The sequence below is a fragment of the Dermacentor variabilis genome, unplaced genomic scaffold, assembly GCF_050947875.1.
Source record: "Dermacentor variabilis isolate Ectoservices unplaced genomic scaffold, ASM5094787v1 scaffold_12, whole genome shotgun sequence".
In the NCBI taxonomy this organism is placed as follows: domain Eukaryota; kingdom Metazoa; phylum Arthropoda; class Arachnida; order Ixodida; family Ixodidae; genus Dermacentor; species Dermacentor variabilis.
In genome coordinates this window covers 59,629,041-59,647,654 of record NW_027460280.1, presented here as the reverse complement: position 1 = coordinate 59,647,654, position 18,614 = coordinate 59,629,041, and the positions used below count along the sequence as shown (strand labels likewise).

The 18,614-nt window shown below is 47.6% G+C and overlaps 1 protein-coding gene across 3 annotated transcripts in view; it reads left to right on the top strand.

Annotated features, from left to right (window-relative positions):
• Positions 1-18,614, top strand: part of LOC142566124 (Kv channel-interacting protein 4-like) — a 587,487-nt gene that overhangs the window by 500,604 nt on the left and 68,269 nt on the right. The window contains exon 1 of one of the 3 annotated variants that reach the window (XM_075676925.1): positions 9,480-9,596. The exons of the other annotated variants lie outside the window; for them this stretch is intronic. Within the exon in view, the coding sequence (XP_075533040.1) occupies positions 9,500-9,596 (97 nt within the window). The 5' untranslated portion in view covers positions 9,480-9,499. Of the gene's footprint in view, positions 1-9,479; positions 9,597-18,614 lie in introns of those variants that run through there. 3 annotated transcript variants of the gene reach the window in all.

Below are 18,614 nucleotides of genomic sequence, written 5' to 3'. Positions count from 1 at the left end.
CCCAACTCCGTATGCGCGGGCGTTTATTGAGCATGCGCAGTTTCCGGGAGCGGTAGTGATAAAGGTAAACAGCTGAGGCCCTATAAGGTAAAACTATTCCAATATGTTTTTATTGCTATCCCCTTGATGTCAAAATTGCGTAAGCACGGGCGCAACCATCGGACGGTAACCCGCAGCGTTGTTTGCAAAGCCCAATCAAACGCGTTCCTCGTTTATAGGAGGTCACTTTCTTTTGCTTTCAAAAGGAATAGAATTGCCTACATTGAGCAGTATTTCTTATCTAATTGACTGGCAAGACTCGAGAGGCACGCTCAAGTGGACAGGGATTTCGTGGGGCTGAGCCATCACAGTGAAACTAGATAACCGATTGAGGAGGGTGGTGCCTGCCTCTGCGATTAGTCAGCTCCGCCTTACTTCGCTTGCGGTGGCTGGTCGAAAATCGCAGCAGCGTGCGACGGAAGTTCAATAATTAATGCCGCTAAAATGGATCCTCAGCAAAGAAGAGTTGGCAGAACGATGTCGTATACGTGCCGAAAGGGCTCGATAACGTTATACTGCCAGGCAGAATTTTTTATCATACGTAAATAAATCCATGCTGCCCAGCAGCTGCGAGTTGCCAGTGCCAGAGTGATCGGTTGGCAGCCATCTTGTATTCCTTTCAGAACTGGGCAGTTCCCGGCTATTCAGAAAAATATTCAGTTTTGTTCGGTATAGTAATGCGTGTTTAACGCGTACACGTCACGTTGACGCGGTGAGTTTTCGCGGTTTTATAACGTCGCGTGACGTAGAGGCGAGGTGGGCGCAGCCGGAAACGTTTGGCCAATAGCGGAGGGCTAATATCGAAAAAAGAAGTCGAATCAGAAATAATTATTTTTCTTTCGTTGATGGGGCATATCAGATGGGGCATTTTCGGTGTTTCTGTGACGTCGCGTGGCAGACAGGAGACAGGATGGCCCGAAAATTTTTTTGAACAATCGTGGAAGGCTGATTGTAGAATTGGGATAGCAAAGTTTGGAATAGCTTTACATTATAGCGCCCCTCGTTTCCTACAAATTGTTTTGCGATGCCGAGTGAATGAATGGCTGCGGTGAATAAATTACGATTGCATTTTAAAAAAAGAGACCGTTCTCCTGCGCAGGACGACGGTCAAAATAAAATAGGCTGAATGATGACGACACTTGAAAGCCTGCAATTCTCACGCTCTTACGCGCAACAAAACTGCGGCGAATTATTTCAACCATTCAGATTAAGTGCAGCAACTTCCAGAGGCAAATTTATATTTCTCACTGGCGCTCATGAGCAGCCTGATAAGACATAAGAAATTCTATAGGCATTTTTAATGCCTTATGTTTAAAACGACGCAAACTACTTCACGGTTGCCTGGCGCAAGGAACTTCAGCAGCTTTTTATAGCATGGTGCAAGGCAGCCAATGAACTTGAAACTTCACCTATCATATTCGTATTTTTACGTCCAGACGCATATTAATAGCAGCTACGTAATACCCACCTGGCGTCATCAGCGACGTCCGAACCGTTGGCATCATGTTAACATTACAGTAATGAAAGATCGATCCTAGTAGCACATGCCCTTTTCCTTCCTTTTTGCCTTAAATAACACTGTCTGTAACCAACTAGCCCATGTGTTTAAGGCTCTCCTTGCACACTTCTTACGCAAGCCCCTAAAACGGCTCTTAAATCTTCACTCCTATTTTGCTTTCAGATTCTATGGCAGACAGAGAAAAGTAAGACGGGGGAAAGAGCCAGAAATTGGGGAAAAACACTCCACAAACATGCACACAAAACGGACGCACGCAAACAACCCGCGTTTGTACTCGTGCACTCCCGCACGCTTGCATAAGAAATGGTGTTTTAGAAATGGCGGAGCCGTATGTCAGGGGACACTCTTGGTCGGATGTACAAAAGAGCCCAAAAAGAGCTCACAAGAACTCAAGCCGCGTTTTAAAATATTGTTTACCCAAGCGCACCGAAGCCTAACCTACGGGACGGTCTCAATATATTCGTCTGGCTCCTCAAACTCACGCTCGCACTGCAGCTCCGCTCAGTCCTCTGCATGCTGAGCCGAGAGGTGGCAGTAAACCGCGCGAAAGGCGCCCGCTATTCGCGGCGTTTCGCGCAGAGCCAGTGCAAATGCCAAAATTTGGGAAACGAAATCGGTAAGAGCGAAAGACCCTGCAACGGGAACCGTCGCTGCGCATGCCCCGAAGCAAAACACCAACCGAGGGTATAATTTAATCGCTCCCTGCGGAGATGGACGGGAAAGCCGTTATGGAAAGCAAACTGCGGCCCATCCTTTTGTCACAGTTGGGAGCTCCACTCCATCAGTGTCTGAAAATGACCAGCGCGCGCCGCCGCCCCTGACAAGCCGTCGGTCAAAAAAAGTTGGCGCAGGTCGGCCTTCGCTTCCCCGCCGCCCCACGAAACCCGAAGACGGAGCGGAGGCACGCCAACGCCACTGCGGCGTCGTCACCCTGGGCTGCCGTATCCTTAACCTTGCACATTATTCATTCTCCGCACGCGCATTTGATCCATAAAGTTGTACTCCGGCCCTATATGGGGAGGAATCGCGCGGAGGAGCGCACTTCGGGTATCAAGTGCATGCAGTACACGAAATCACGGCCTCTAAGATTGCATTTCGTCCACTTCTGCACACTGCAGTTGACTCGTTCATGGGCGAGTACCTCCGCGCGTTTTGTTGCTATAAAACGTAAGGAAGATTAACCAAGAAGCATTTTCAACCACGTAATTTTTAGGTGAGAAAGAAATTACAATTTCGGAAGTTTTTAGTAATACTCCGTTACTCTCCACAACTCAGTTATTTTTTAGTTTTTGTTGGTTCTGGCATAGTGTGAAATTTCCTACAGACACAGGTTTGTTTGTTTGTTTGTTTTCTGTTTGTTGTTTTGTTTGTTGTTGTCTTTTTTTCCCTCTAAATTACAGAAATAAAGTGACCCACGCGCTTGACTAAGTACCGCTCAGCTTAAAAAAGAAAAAGAGGTGCTTTATCGCTCACAAATTGTCATCGAGGTGATATGAGAGAATGTGAAAGCCTGCATTCAGCGTTTATTTGAAGAATGAACACGAGGCGTCGATATAATCTCCACAGAGCACTAAAATAATATACATCTCGCTGCCTGAGATCGTTCAAAAATAAGACAAGTTCATGTGTTGTCATTCTTCTTCGCGGACGCCGTTTTTATTGCTTCGTTATTACCCGGTGCAGCTCAAGCGCTCTATTCCTTCTGCAGGGGTCCGGAATTTATTGCCGGAGCACACATACGCAGGTCCCAAGAGCCACCTATAATACGAGCCTACGCCGACGGATCAGTCAATGTAGACGTCGCTCGATGTTCAGCTGCATATTGGATTTCGTCTCTTAATTGGTACATGCAGAGAAGGGAGCTGTTTCTGCCGCGCTCCGCAAACTGAGAGCTTGCTCTGCACGCGGTTTCGCCATATTTACGTATTCTAAGTCGCCAGTTCAGCAGCAATAGTGGGTTGCTTTCCAACAGACTTCGTCGACAGTTTTCACAGCGAAGCTGTTAAAGGCTACTTTCGCTACTATCGTGTCCGCGTGTAGAAAAAAATCCCGCAGATAGTACAATGCCCGCCCGACCCGCGACGGAGATGGCGCAGGCGTTAAACACTCCCTATACGTGGGCCGATCCCAAAGATATAGCACAATACCGGGCCAACCCGCGGCGGAGGTGACGTAGGCGTTAAACACTCCCTATACGTAGGCCGATCCCAAAGATAGCACAATACCGGGCCGACCCATGGTGGAAGTGAAGCAGGCGTTAAACACTCCCCATACGTGAGCCGATCCCGAAGATAGCACAATACCGGGCTGACCCGCGGCGAAGGTGCAGTTCGCCCCTTAAGGGGCCCACATACACATTTGACTAGTCATCCTTCTTCACGGAGTGGAAGGGCCCTGAGTTTTTTTTTTTTCGTGGTTATTCAAGATGAAAATAAAAGAAAGATGTATACTCCCCCTATAACGGCAACGGCTACTCCTTTCCGCATAACAGCAACAACATGATATATATATATATATATATATATATATAAGGCGAAGGCAAGTCACACCACACTGAGTTCGTACACATGCGCATGTGCGATCATAAACACACACCCGAGGCCGCGACGCAATTTTCGATGAGCAAGTGAACAGATTGAATTGAATTGAATTGAGTTTATTTCCATATTGAATGGGGGAAAGTCCGAACTAAAAAGTGAAAGTGAATTGACTTGACAGAGGTTCGGACCCCCTTTCCAAGGCATACAGTAGGATAAACTAGTGACTAACATTTCAAACATAATATGAGCACAAGAAGCGTTAAAAACAAAACAGCATACATTTCAATATCAAAATTTCAGGCACGGACTACTATTTCACATATTCTCTGTGGGAGAAAAGAAAAATAATACAGAAAATACAGAGAATTGCAGGGTTGTATGCATGAAATGAAATGTCCATAATGAAATGCATGTTAGTTTTCAGACAAACATCCACGCAGAACAGATGATATCATGAATGCGTCATAAAAATGAAGCGCAGTGTGTTTTTGCTAACAGTTGTGACATCGATCTCTCGTTCATGAAGAAAATTTAGAAGTACAGGTATGCTGGTGTTGAAGCATTTGTTCTCCATATTTAGATCATGAATGTATACTGATTAAATAATGCACACAGAGATATGACAGCCAAACGTGAGCTTCAGCACAGAATACAAAAGATTATGACACGTAATATACAAGCGCATATAAATACATGTAATGGAATCAAGTTGTGGTTACACTGTGGTTACTATTCACTGCCACCAGTAGGGCGCGTTAAGGATGCCCGTATCTTCGAAAAGGTGTTCGAGTGCATTCAATGCTATCTCGATGGCCAAGGGCCCAGAAATTTTGCGAACGAGACCGGTCGGTGAGAATCAAGCACCTGTACCTCTTGTTCCAGCTGCCGTCTATGTGTCGCGTGTCCAGGGCATTCGAGGAGCAGATGGCGAACGTTCTCATGGTCGTTGCTACTGGAGCAAGCCGGGGTGAAGCTCGTTTTATGGGATATATAAAAGTGCTTTTGGTATGCTGTTCCAAGGTGCAGTCGATGAATTTGTGCTTCGGTGCCTTTTGAAAGTTCTGCAGCCAGCTGGTATGTGAGCTGGGGGTTCACTTCGTAAATGATTGATTCCCAAGTTGTTTCATTAAACCATGCTGGCATACACGATTCCTTCTCTTGTACTTTTATATGCGCCTCTGTTCCCAGAGAGAATAGTGTCAAAGGAGGTCTCGCGCCTTCGCCTTGCTTTTTGGCCTTGAGATAAACGGATCGACTAGTGCTAGAGCATTTTGTTCATTTCTACCAGAATGTGGTGCCCAGGCGGAGGAATCGCTGCCACTGACTGCGGATTACGGGACACCGGCAGAAGCAACAACAGCTCCACCACAACGCGCAGCATGAAAAGCGGCGGATTCGTATAGGGTGTTTGTATTTCGCGGCCATCCGCAGCAAGCTGAAAAACACTAATACTTAACAGAGAGAAAGTTAGAAACTGTCTAATTGGACGTTTTGCAAAGCGCTCTACAACTTTCTAATTGAAATTTTTTTGCCTAACTTCGCTGCTTCAGAAGTTGGTTAACTAATTTTGACTAATTATCTAATTTAGCAAAATACAAGAAAGCGTGACACGCTGCATACAAAAGTGAGCAACATGCATTTGGTCGCGTCGTCTCAGAGCGAGTGCATCGGCATATCTTTAAGCTCTGCCTAAAATTAGCCGAAACAGCCTGTTTCGAGCGGAACGGATGCTGTCATGTTTCCTGATGTTATCGTTTCTGAGCGCGGGCGGCAAGCGGAAAGGTGCTCTTCTAGAGCGGCAGATAAAAAAATTCCTGCACCGGATGCACTCCGCGCCAGAAAACGTGGCGCGCTTAAAGGCTTGTGGCATTAACGAATTTTTCCGCTGCCATCTGAACACCGTGGCTGATTATAGGTTTGAAGAAGTGTGTTCAGCCAGTTCACGTCTACTGTACTCAACGCGCGGGTGCGCCAAGAATAACGTCAACTTTTTTTGTTTCCTTCCTGGACGTTGAAGATCTACGTATTATAAGCAGGGCCAAACAAGTGCCGTTATGTGCGACGCGATGGCACTTGTCGATCATAGCAAGCGCTTGCATACAAACACTTCGCTTGAGCGAACTTACTTTCTCGAGGTCCCCTTAAATTTCTGCGAGTTTCTTAAGAGTTCCCTGCGGCCCTGGACGGGCGGGCCCGCGGGCCGTCATTCGTCGAGCCTGACCCATAGCGAAATACGCGCGCGCGCGGGCCATTAAGGAAACGTGGCGTTGTAGAAAACGCGCGCGGGCGTCATTTTTCAAGCTCGGGCACTCCTTCTTTCCTCCCCCCACCCCCTGCCCATCTAACGCTTGGCCCGTCGACGCTTTGACGGTGCGGAGGGCAAGAGTACGAGGAGGCAGCGGGGCGAGGAGCTGATTTCGCTCGCTCCGGTGCCCCTATAAAAGTGCGCGACACACTGGGGCTGTTCGTTTTATCGCCGCGCCTTCTCATTTGGCCGCTAGCCGGCTGCCAACGGGGCTGACGCGTCGCCGAGTGCGAAAAAATAAACGCGGCCGCCGGGCCAGCGAGGCAGCCTTCGCGAAGAGGAGACAATGGGCCGCGCCGCTCCGGCCAAGTTTACACACAACACCGCGCGCGCTCTTCGCCTCCGCTCGCGCACCGCCGAGCCGTGCGCATGGTGCTTCTGGCTGCCGCCGTGTTTTGGCATATTTGAGTATCTCTTTCTCTGCCACTTTCGGGACCCCACATGTTGCTGCTGCTTTTTTTCTTTTCCTGTGCGTGTAAACATTCAACTTTGGCGTAGTGCACGGTGATGGTGCACACGGTGTTGTTAGCTCGCGGATTGCGCTCCCCACGGGCGCTATACGTAAGTAACCGTCGGAGTCACTGTTTATGACAATGTCTCTTCGTCTTTGTCGTTCAATCAAGGCTGATCAAAACGTCATTGTTTCAAACATTTGCTCTCTCTCTCTCTCTCTCTCTCTCTCTCTCTCTCTCTCTCTCTCTTTCATGGCGAGTAGTAAACAGCCGCGTGACAGAGTTCTCATAATGAAAAGTGTTGCTTGCTACGCGCTCATTTCTGACGGCAGGAATGGCACTCTTCTGAAAATTTTTTGCCGTGACTCGGTGGAATGTTGGTCATGAAGTAGGGCCTCCATTGAAATACCGATGTTGTGTGTTGAGGCGCTCCGCCCTAGGCGTTTTTTTTTTTTCTTTAATTGGGGAGTCTTGCAGAGTACTGCGAGCGTCTGCTCGGTACAATGGATGTGAATTCGGATTCTTATTCTTTTTTTATGCTGTTCTTTCTTCATTTGTTCTGTAGTATATACTACTTCTTCCATACACCGCACATGCGATACTTTATTACTTTTTTTGGTATAAATTATAAGTAACGGCTCTTTGATATATATATAAAAAGAATAAACACGGCGTACGGGGAAACACGTTCTTTTTTACTGTCAAACGTTTCGGGTAGCGGGCCACTCTTCGTCAGTCTGATGAAGGCTGGCCCACCTATAACCTTAAATGCCTATACCTTATGCTATACCAATGGAGCCAGTGTACTTCATAAATTCGGTGTCTATGGTGCTTTTCCGGCAATTCGATGCACGTTCTTAGCGCGCAGGCTCAAACGAATTCCATAAACCTCATCATTTTCTGCTTTTACAACTAGAATGGAGGGAGTCCAAATAAACGAGACAACGAGACATCGGTGTTTTAAGGTGAAAGCATTACATTCCCCATCACGCGAAAATCCGTCGGCGTGATCGAAAGATGGTACCAAAAACGGCTGACGTTGCAAAGAGTAAACACACGTCAAAACATCCTCGGATTGACGTCACATTTCTCACGATGGTTCCTGGAAACAAGGTAAATTAATGGCTTTGAAAAGAACATTTGGTAAATTTCGGTTTGGGTGGGAATCGAATCCGGGCCTCGGGGGTGCTAGACAAGCACGCTTCCCCGACGCCACGGTGGTTCCACGGTTCGGGTTGACTAAAGATATGTGGCTAGTGCGTGCGTTGTCAGCGTTGTCGATCCACTGCAGAAACGCCCATAGTTTAAGCCCAGCCGCAGCGCGAATGTTCCTTTTCTTCTTTCTCAAAACGACAATTTCCGGCGTATCAACAGCAAGCTCGCGATGAATAGGATATATTGGCCGTCGTGATGTGCCGGTATCTGCCAATCGACTAATCAGGAACCGTTCTCATCTGAGATCTGCTTTGTGAGACCCTGACTGGCTGGCACTAGATTTTGCTTCCCAGTTTTGGTTCACCCAAAGGGCAAATATGACGCGCCTGAAAAATGAACAGTAACGGGAAAAGCGGGGGGGTGGAGGGGGGGGGGGCGTTGTCGAATCAGGTATAGCAGTCCTGAGTCTTTGCCTACTGGCTTGGGGTCGTCTTCTCTCTCTCTCTCTCTCTCTCTCTCTTTCGTTCTTGCGAATTATCCATTGTCGAGAAATTGGTGTCCGCATCCCGTCTTTGTCTCGCCTGGTTGGTTTGGCCGGAGCGCGTGACATCAAGCGCAGTCGGTACGCAGCCGCCGCTCCGACCGACCACGCGTCACGTGACCAGCAGCCGATCGGAGAGGAACTGCAAACGAGTGGCTTGTTACGATGGGCTTCATTTTTATCGCTGTTAAGTGAAGTTTCGTCCGGAGAAACTGTTTGAAGTGTTCGTCAGCCTCTTTTTAAAACACAGTACCAGAACCGTTGCGGCCCCGTGCTATTTTCTCCGCCGCTTGTAGGCGCCAAATCTTGATGACACCATGACCGTCGGTTTAATTGTAACGCGCTTCTCGTACAAAGTGCATGCACTTAAGAGAGCTCGTGTTAACCGAGCGCGTTCTCATTCCTTCTTCACGCAAATATATCAGGCTTGTTGGAGTTTTGAAAGGACTGCCGCGAGTGGTTTCTGTGCGCGTCAGCTAGTGAACGTGCCAGCACAGCGACTATATACAACGGGCCGAGCACTGATGCGGGCTATACCGTGCGCGGTATGCCACGCTGCGGTATGTCCTGCTCCTCATGTTACTTCTAAGACCCGCGTTCGCGGTTTGCTGCGCCGTCAATGGGAAGCTAGGTGCTGTTAATCTACTCGCGCCATTCTTCCATCTCGAACCCAGCGCCCAGCTCCAATAAAATAAAGTGCGCCTTCATCGGCCCCTCACACCTTGGCAAATGCCGAACCCGTGGCATGTGCACATGCTGCCCGGGTTTTCGGCGGCGTGCGGGCCTTTGCACTTGGCAAAGCCCCGAAGATTCCTTAGCAGCCCCTGATCTCGCCCGCGCGCCTGGCCACCGAAATAGAGCGAGAAGGGAGGGGGTGGGCGACGCGCCCACTCGAGCACCCCCGAAGCGCGCCAGTGTACCACCGGCAGTCGTCGCCGACGCCTCAAGATGCAGAGCTTGGGCACCAGCGGGGGCAACCCCTCGGCCGCAGTCAGACGCACAAACGCGCGCAGGACCGTGTCGGCCAGCGGGTCGCAGACGCACAGTGAGTACACATCGCTGACCAGCGCGCTTCCAGATCGGTCCGCGAACAGTGCGGGCGGCTAGTGTGGAGCATATACGCTAGTGCGCGCCGGCGCGAGGCCTTCGGACGACAGTCACGTCGGTGGCACGCGCATTTTTGGCGTCGAGTTCGCAACGCACCCAGCGTGCCCGAGCCGCGCCGCTGCTCGGGCACGCTGGGCGCCTGCCTCGTGTGGAGCCCCCGCTCCCGTATCTCCACGAGCGCGGGTCGATTGAGTGCGAGCAGCTATACTTGACTTCGGCGCGACGACAGAGTAGACTCAATGGCTCGCGTCAGTGACCATTCCGTGCCTGGTTCACTCAATGCCGAACTCCCTTGACTCGCTCCAAGCACGGTCTCGAGTTTGAAGGCGGAGAAAGAAGTCGCCTTCGAGGCACCATGTCACTTGCCGGAGTTGTGTTTGCTATTATTGCTTCCTTTACGCTGCATTTAGCGCAACATTGCTTGTACTATGGCGTCAGTGTTTTATTGCTGTGTTCTATTCTGTTAGAGGAAGTGAATAATGGCTAGCCGTCTTTCTATCCTCTCATGTGTTAGCTTGTTCGAGAGCGGAGAAGTGAAAAAAATACAATGCATTCTACTCAGTCGTATAGGCCAGCCGTTGGATCCGTTTTAGATTATATCCTATGGTCTATTTTGAGTGCACCCTAATCAAAAGCGCATGCCTTTTTTTTTTAAGTCAGTTGAATATCTCCCGTCGTCGCAATCAAACTTTAGTGGCCATTCATAAGGCGTCAACTATCTCTGTGCTATGCAATTCTACTTCCTGGAACATTGTCTCACTCCTGAAAACAAGGTGCAAAGTATGGTCTGTGGGGATGATAGCACATTAGTGCCATCCGACAACAGTGCCTTGAAAACACCTCGCTAGCCTGCATTTCGTCACCTGTGCCATTTTTACGCGTGCAGAAATGTGAATTATTTTTGGTTCGTTTCCAAAATCTAATAGAGGTGCGTCGCTTTTGTCTGCTCTTTACGGCATAAACAAAACACAGCAGTACGTGAGAAGAATGCTGTTAAAGATTTGCAAGAATGTTATTATGATCAGTAGTACAAAGTGCTAGTCATCATCATCATCATCATCATCAGCCTGGTTACGCCCACTGCAGGGCAAAGCCATATTTCTCCAACAACCCCGGTCATGTACTAATTGTGGCCATGTCGTCTCTGCAAACTTCTTAATCTCATCCGCCCACCTAACTTTCTGCCGCCCCCTGCTACGCTTCCCTTCCCTTGGAATCCAGTCCGTAACCCTTAATGACCATCGGTTATCTTCCCTTCTCATTACATGTCCTGCCTATGCCCCCCATTTCTTTTTCTTGATTTCAACTAAGATGTCATTAACTCGCGTTTCTTCCCTCACCCAATCTGCTCTTTTCTTATCCCTTAACGTTACACCCATCATTCTTCTTTCCATAGCTCGTTGCGTCGTCCTCAATTTAAGTAGAACCCTTTTCGTAAGCGTCCAGGTTTCTGCCCCGTAGGTGAGTACTGGTAAGACACAGCTATTATACACTTTTCTCTTGAGGGATAATGGCAACCTGCTGTTCATGATCTGAGAATGCCTGCCAAACGCACCCCAGCCCATTTTTATTCTTCTGATTATTTCCGTCTCATGATCCGGATCCGCGGTCACTACCTGTCCTAAGCAGATCTATTCCCTTACCACTTCCAGAGTGCCTCGCTACCTATCGTAAACTTACAGGGGTATATTTACACGAATAAGGAAGCAACACTGTGAAAGAAAAAATAACAAGATTAAACGCTTGTAAATATCAAAAGTACATCTGTACAAAATTCATTAATATAAAACAGGAAAGAAGTACAGAGCAGTACACACAAAGAAACACAGGCCGAGATCATGTATTTAGGAGAAATGCCTTGAGAGCTCTTTTAAATTAAAATGGTGATGATATTATAGTACATTAGCAATTTTATGTGCAGTGGTAGGTGTTTTGAAAAAGATATTGCAGCAAATGGTAGAGTAATCGTGCGATAATTGTTATACACAAGTGGCAATTATACATTTATGTTGCATGCAAATGGGTATTATTAGTGTCGCGCAATAGATCCTTACCGATCAGTTCATAGGTCAGTTCATTATTAATCATCTAAAAAAATTAACTAATAATGCAGTGTTGAAACGACTTGTTCATACGTAAAATGCGATATTCACGGAGCAATGGAAAATCACTGGTATATAGCGTGTACTGTATGTAATAATGCGGATACCTTAGTTCTGAATGTGCAACAAAGATGAAGTGTGACAATGATGCGTTTTTCCCCAGATTGACATTCCGTATGTAAGATGACTATGGATGAAAGAGAATTAAACAGATAAGAGCACATTAGTTGATAAATAAGACCGAGCGTTGATTATTGCACAAATCCCGAACGCAGTTTTATTTATATATACAAACAACGTGAACGATATGCGAGCTTTATTCAAGGTTAGAATTAAGGTAGACTCCGAGAAATTATACACTGTCAGAGGCAGATATGAAAGCAGGGCCGAGTGATAAAACAATCTGCATCGATAAAAATCGCCGAGCTGACCTAAAAACCAAAAGTTTAGTTTTTGACGGGTTGTTAAATAAGTCATTATTGTCGCACAAATAACGATCACAGTTGACGAGAAATTTAGCTTAGAAGTTACCTTTCTAAAGGTAACTTCTAAAGGTAGAAGATACCTTTCTGTCGTCGGCATACAAAACACAATGGGCTGAGCGCAATACGTCGGGAAGGTCGTTATGTATGAGACAGAAAGGAAGGCCTAGAACAAAACCCTGTGGTTTATGTTTTTTTTTTAACCTTAGCATACACGAGCTGCGCAGACCACGCATTGTCTGTCGCGCAAATAATTCGAGAAAGTTAAAGCAGTTAAAACAGCCATCATCAATTCAGTGTTTCATGAAATTTAAAAAAAAAATAATGGGGTTTTACGTGCCAAAACCACGAGTTGAGCATGAGACACACCGTGTAGTAGGGGACTCCGGAATAATTTAGAATACCAGGGGTTCTTTAACGTGCACCTAACTCTATGTACACGTCTGTTTTCGCATTTCGCCCCCATCGAAATGCTGCCGCCGTGGCCGGGATTCAATCCCGCGACCTCGTACTTAGCGGCGCAACACCATAGCCACTGAGCAACAACGGCGGGTAGTGTTTCATGAAGACCATCAGAGAAACTAAGGGTAAATTGTTAGAGCTATCATGAGGAGATTCAAATTAGCATGGCTTAATGATGTTCACTTTATTAAGGTACGAATTCTATCTTTTAACAAACAACTGCTCAGGAAGCTTGGTAATCGAAGACAGACGACTCTATAATTAGTTACGGCTTCCCTTTAGCCTTTCTTTTAATACTGGGATAACTTTAGCTTTTTTTATGAATGGCACTACCAACGATGCTAAACGTCATTTATTAACCGGCCTTCATATGGCTTTTTTAATGGCACCTTCCATTCTTGTAAGTAGATGCACCTTCCGTGACAAAGCTCGCCAAGTTTGTGCAGTCTGTCGTTCTCAATGTGCGGCCAAATTTCAAGACGCACTTTTGAGGTCGCGGGCGCACAAATGATGGCATAAAATATTTTCCCATACGTGCCCGACATTTCCTGTGAGGGGGGTGAGGATTATTCTCATCAACTAAGAGCTTTAAAGCCGAACGACTTCCGTCTTCATTTGTTGAGCAAGGAGAGTTGCAGTTGCGTGCCACGTAGCACGCGTCCGCGACCGAAGTGGAAAAGCGTCGATGCCTGGCGTACGCTTCTTAAGATTTGTTCGTCTCTCTTTCTCTCTCTCTCTCTCTCTCTCTCTCTCTCTCTCTGTATTTTTGCCCTCACTGTGTTATGTTAGTTCACGTCTTCAGCGTCTCACCACGCATGAAAAGGCGGAATAGAAATGCTGGTATAGAAGGAAGGGGTAGCAGACAGCGGGAATTTCGGTCCGGAGTCCGCGTGGCATGCGAGGCATGTTCGCTTCCCCTCACAGTTCAGCCTTGCTCGCGGAGGCACGTGCTGAAGCTGCGGCCACCGCGCACGCAAGAATGACGGGAACTTGCCCAGGAGGATCGAGATGGTAGAGGAACTGTTTTCTTTCTTTTTTTTTTTTTTATATAGCTGAAGGAGCCGGTCGCCGCCAGCCGTGGAGCGACGTGCATATTTCGCTTTAAATTGTTCACACACGCACCAAAAAAAAAAAAAAAAAAAAAGATTTTGCGCCTACCACTTCACTTTCCTTGTTCGAAATTCGCAGAAAGATCGCATTTTGGAGTGTACGTCGTTTTGTAAAACACTTGGCACATTTAATTATCTAGGTTTTAAGAAACGAAAAAAAAAAAATAAAGTTACCCTCCTTTATGGGAATGCAAGCTGCTGCCGCGACTGTGCTAGCTTAAACTTGTATCGCCGCCTGCCGGCAGCTGTATAAAGCGGTTGAGGGAGGGTCGCCGCGTTATTTCAGAGGAACGGGCAACACGCATCTCTGAACGGCTACTTTCAGCTGCCGGCAGGCGGAGAAACAAAGTTTAAGCTAGCACAGTCTTAGCACAGTAGCGGCAGCAGCTTGCATTCCCATAAACGAAGGCAAATTTGCATTTTGTTTTCTTAAAAACTAGGCAATTAGATGGGCCAAGTGTTGCACAAGACGACGTAGACTACGAAATGCAATCTTGCTGAGAAATTTGACCAAGAACAGTGCAGCGCTAAGCGCAAATTCTTTTTCGAACATTTTCAAGCGGAATATGCTCGCCCCTGTAGATACCGGAGGGGTTGAGCTGACGTATATGGCCGCTGCGTGTTCTGATCGTACATGCACCTAGCTACGGTCTCTTTAGCCGTCGTTATGGCTAGTCATTGTAAAGCGGCTACAAATATCGCAGCTGCTCGGCTTCGGAGGCCGCGGCAACTAACTCCTGAGGAGAATTAAAGCTCAGATGAAAGGCTGTCTCTGGCGATGAACACTCCGGTCGTGCCGCTGGGTGTCGTTGTTCCAGCGTTTTAATGCACTTCTTTATTTATTTGGCGCCCTTAATACATGCCCAACAAAGTAAGAAAGGACGGCCTGGAATTTCCTCTTGACCCACATATACTCCTCGCTGGGCCGTTCAAATGAAACGGTGAAAGAATTCTAAAAGCTGGAGAAACGCAACTTGGAGGCGTGCTTTCGTTGTTACCGTCTTATATTTATTTATTATTATTTTTTACGCGGGTTGGAACACGGGGAATTTTGTCGCGGATCCGCGCGAAATGCCGGTGAAAAGAAGGAAATGAATGGCGCTTCTGAATTCTTGAAACGGCTTTTTTTTTTTTTCGCGAAGCGCTTCCCTGGACTTTTCTTTTGTGCATGTTGTACGGTTGTCGTCTTTTCCCTTCAGTTCAACTCGGCCCTTGTGCATTGTCCTTCTTCCGATCTGTTGTGACACGTTTCTTGTTCCCTTTGAGGCCCCGCCTTTTCTCTCCATCTCGTTCTTACACAACCCAGAGTTTTCGTCTCTCTCATTCTCTCTCTCTCTCTCTCAGTTCCTCCTTGTTCTGTACGCCTATATTTTCGTCGGAGTGCGAGCATTCCGCGCTCCTTGCTTCTGCTGCTGCTGCAGTCTCCAGGCAGTGACCTTGTACCGACATCGGAGGCGACGCGTTTTCTCTTGCTGCCGTTCGACCTCGTTATTTGTGAAAAACGAACTCGAGGAAAAGATGGGGGAGGTCTCGATCGGCGGCTGCCGATTCAGCCTGCCTCTCTCACACTCCACTGCTGAGGAATGCGTCGTCCCTTGCCGCGTTGGATAAACTCGACACCGGTGTGCAGTGTGTTTAATTTCCAAGTGCAAAGCGCACGCGCACAGCGCGCCCGGGCGCGCTGAGAGCAAACGCAAATACTCGCGGGAAAGATATCGGAAGCGCCGCGCTCCACCGAGCCCCGTTTCATTCCTCTCGTCGGTCGAGTCTCGTTTTCCTCCCACGCAAGTCCAATATTTACGCCACGCACAGCTGTTTGCCTCGGTTAGCGCCATCCGGGCCCGCGCCGCGCTGTTTGCTTGGGCGCCGAGCGAGCTTCCGACGGCGCGTCCGCACCTTGGGCTGAGCCTTCACTCCACACGTTTCTCGCTTGCCTTTAGTTTTTTTTTTGTTCTCTCTCTCTCTCTCTCACCCTTTTCCCAGAATCGCGCATTCAATGTCGCGCGTTTCTGTGGCGCGTGTAGTTGGGCTTCTGTGCGCGAAAACATGTGGCGAGACAAATCTCCGTGCCTTGTGGCACGTGGAGAAGGCGATGCTTCGGTCGGTGCTGTCGCCGACGACGTTGTGTCGCTCCATCCGTAAACACGGCCATGGGAAAAGAGCGGAGATCTTCAACCTTTGATACGACTCGTCGAAATGGAATGGATGAAGGGATGGAGGTGTGTCGCGCCCCAGTCGCCGGAATATCATTCCCTTTGGTGACATTGCAGGACCACTGTTTATGAGACAGTGTTTCTTTTCTTTTTCTAATTATTGTTATTATTTATTTATGTTACGTGACTTCTGCTGCGATTTTTTTTTAGAGCAACGCCGGGAGTGAAGAAGGGGCAGTCTGTACGCTACGCGAGCTTCTGCTCTTGGGTTACTACGCCAAGTAGCGCCGAATTTCGGCTGACCAGGAAAATGAGACATGGATACCAGAAAGCCAGAAAACTAGGGACAGCAAGAAACGGGAATCCTTCTCCTTCGCAACCTTTTATTTGCTGTGAAAAAAAATCTTGAACAAAAAGATAGACATAATAAGGCGTAGGGTTTGTTTTACGGTACGTAGCTTACAGTTGCTTGCACTCGCCGACTACATGCAGATGCGCAGTAAAAGAAAATGTGTGCTTCGGCTCCGTAGCTTTCGCTGCGCTGCCACAGAAAGTTGTCGCCGGGTATAGTCGTCATTTCTGACAAACAGGCATAAAATTCGCGTGATCAACAAGGCGCAACAAGCAACACGAACAAAAGAGGGGAGAGGTTGACTACGGATAGTAATATCCGGCTTCGACATTCCATTTAAGCGATGAGATATACTCAGCCGACACCTAACAAGCTTATTATTGATTCTCAACCACCGACATGCTGTTTTTATCAGTGCCTTCAACTCCGGCAACAGTTGTGCGATTTCACAAATTCACCGTGTGCATTATACCTAGCAAATAGAAAACAAAAGAAGAAAAAAAGAGGCCTAACTGGGAGGCTCTAGCACACTTGAAAAGGCTTCGGCCAGTATGTTTCACTGGTGAATAAAAGTATAAGTTGGAGTTACGTCAGTGTTACTTGAATGACAATGATTCGAGGCCAAGCGCCGAAACTTCGACATGCGTTCCAAGAAAATGCAGTACAAAAAAAAAGTTTTTTTATAAACTTTTACTCAAGGCTTTTAACATAAGAGCAACGGGAGGCTACTGTAAAGAAACAGCGCAGAGGAAATACATTATTTATCAATTAAATAATAAATAGCCCTAATGAAACCAAAGAAACGACAAAGAATGCAGAAGAGAATGACACAAACAACAGAGGCTGATGTAGATATCATTGGAAAAATCTAGTGTGCATGGCCACCAGAAAAATTACTCCACAGTGCTGCATGCGCATTAGTACAGTTTCTTGAAGAATCATCTTAGTTAACAGCAGCACACTTGTAAAACAAAGAATGAGGACAAAAGCCAAAGCGTTTTGAGTCTGTCCTCAGTTTCTTTGTCCGAGATTTCGAAGTGCGCTGCTTTTAACTAAGTTATGAATAACCGACTAGTTCTTCAGTAACTGTTAATTAAGCAAGAATATCTAAAAGTTACTAAATATCAGTATGGTACCTTGCATCTCGGTAAACCGTTAAATGGCCCTTCCATGCGTTTTCATGAATGTGTTTGGAATGTAGCACTCGCGAGATCTCTCTCTCTCTCTCTCTCTCTCTCTGTGTGTGTGTGTGTGTGCGTGTGCGTGTGTGTGTGTGTGCGTGTGTGCGTGTGCGTGTGTGTGTGTGTGTGTGTGTGTGTGTGTGTGTGTGTGTGTGTGTGTGTGTGTGTGTGTGTGTGTGTGTGTGTGTGTGTGTGTGTGTGTGTGTGTGTGTGTGTGAGAGAGAGAGAGAGAGAGAGAGAGAGAGAGAGAGAGAACTTTATCACTGATGTCATTACAGGCGCCACCATCTCAGGAGATAATAATCGCAGGTAACAATAAAACGTGCAAGCCATGACCAACGCACACTTCCTTCAATAGAAAGAAAACCGCAACACCGTATTCAACGAACTCGGATCAAGAAGACCCGTCAAAGAACTTTCTGAAGAGTGGTGTGTGTCCTAAGGGGCCCCAAGTCAGCATTGATGTTTTTCTACAGTCGTCTTCCTCTGGCGTCTCAATCGTGTTTGTTGCTTCGGGCACGGCATGAAACATTCGGACGAGCAAACCCAATCTCCTCCACATCTGCGTTCACATTTGCGGCCACAGGATTTCGCTCAATGATTCAGCGCGCGCTGAGTGGACCCGGGGTGCCGGAGCGTGCACGCCCGAGCCCGCTTCCACCCACGTGCACTGGCGCCGGCTTTATTAAATCATGCAGGAGACGTAGCCACACAGCTCGTTACACGACGCAGTGCCTGCACATACGAGTAGAGATATGCGGGCAAAATATGATGCGCAACTCTGTAGGCGGACCGCGCCGAGTGGCGTCCACGTTAAGCATGAACGCGAGGAACATTTGTCGCAATGGAAAGCACATGCGCGCTGCGCCGTAAACGTGCGCGGACGACGCGCGCTAGTAGACTTGGCACATTAGTGCAGGTCGCGTAATCGAGTACCTCCAGCGCTTCTACATTATAAGCCGCGCTCATTGCGAAATGTCAGCGCTCGGCATTCTCACTTCTTGTCCGTGGCGCAACGCCATTCGCTTATATGGGCGCTCAGTCAATAAGCTGGACTATTAACTGTTCGGTCATGTGGCGACTTGCCACAGAAAGTTATTCCGCATATATAAAAC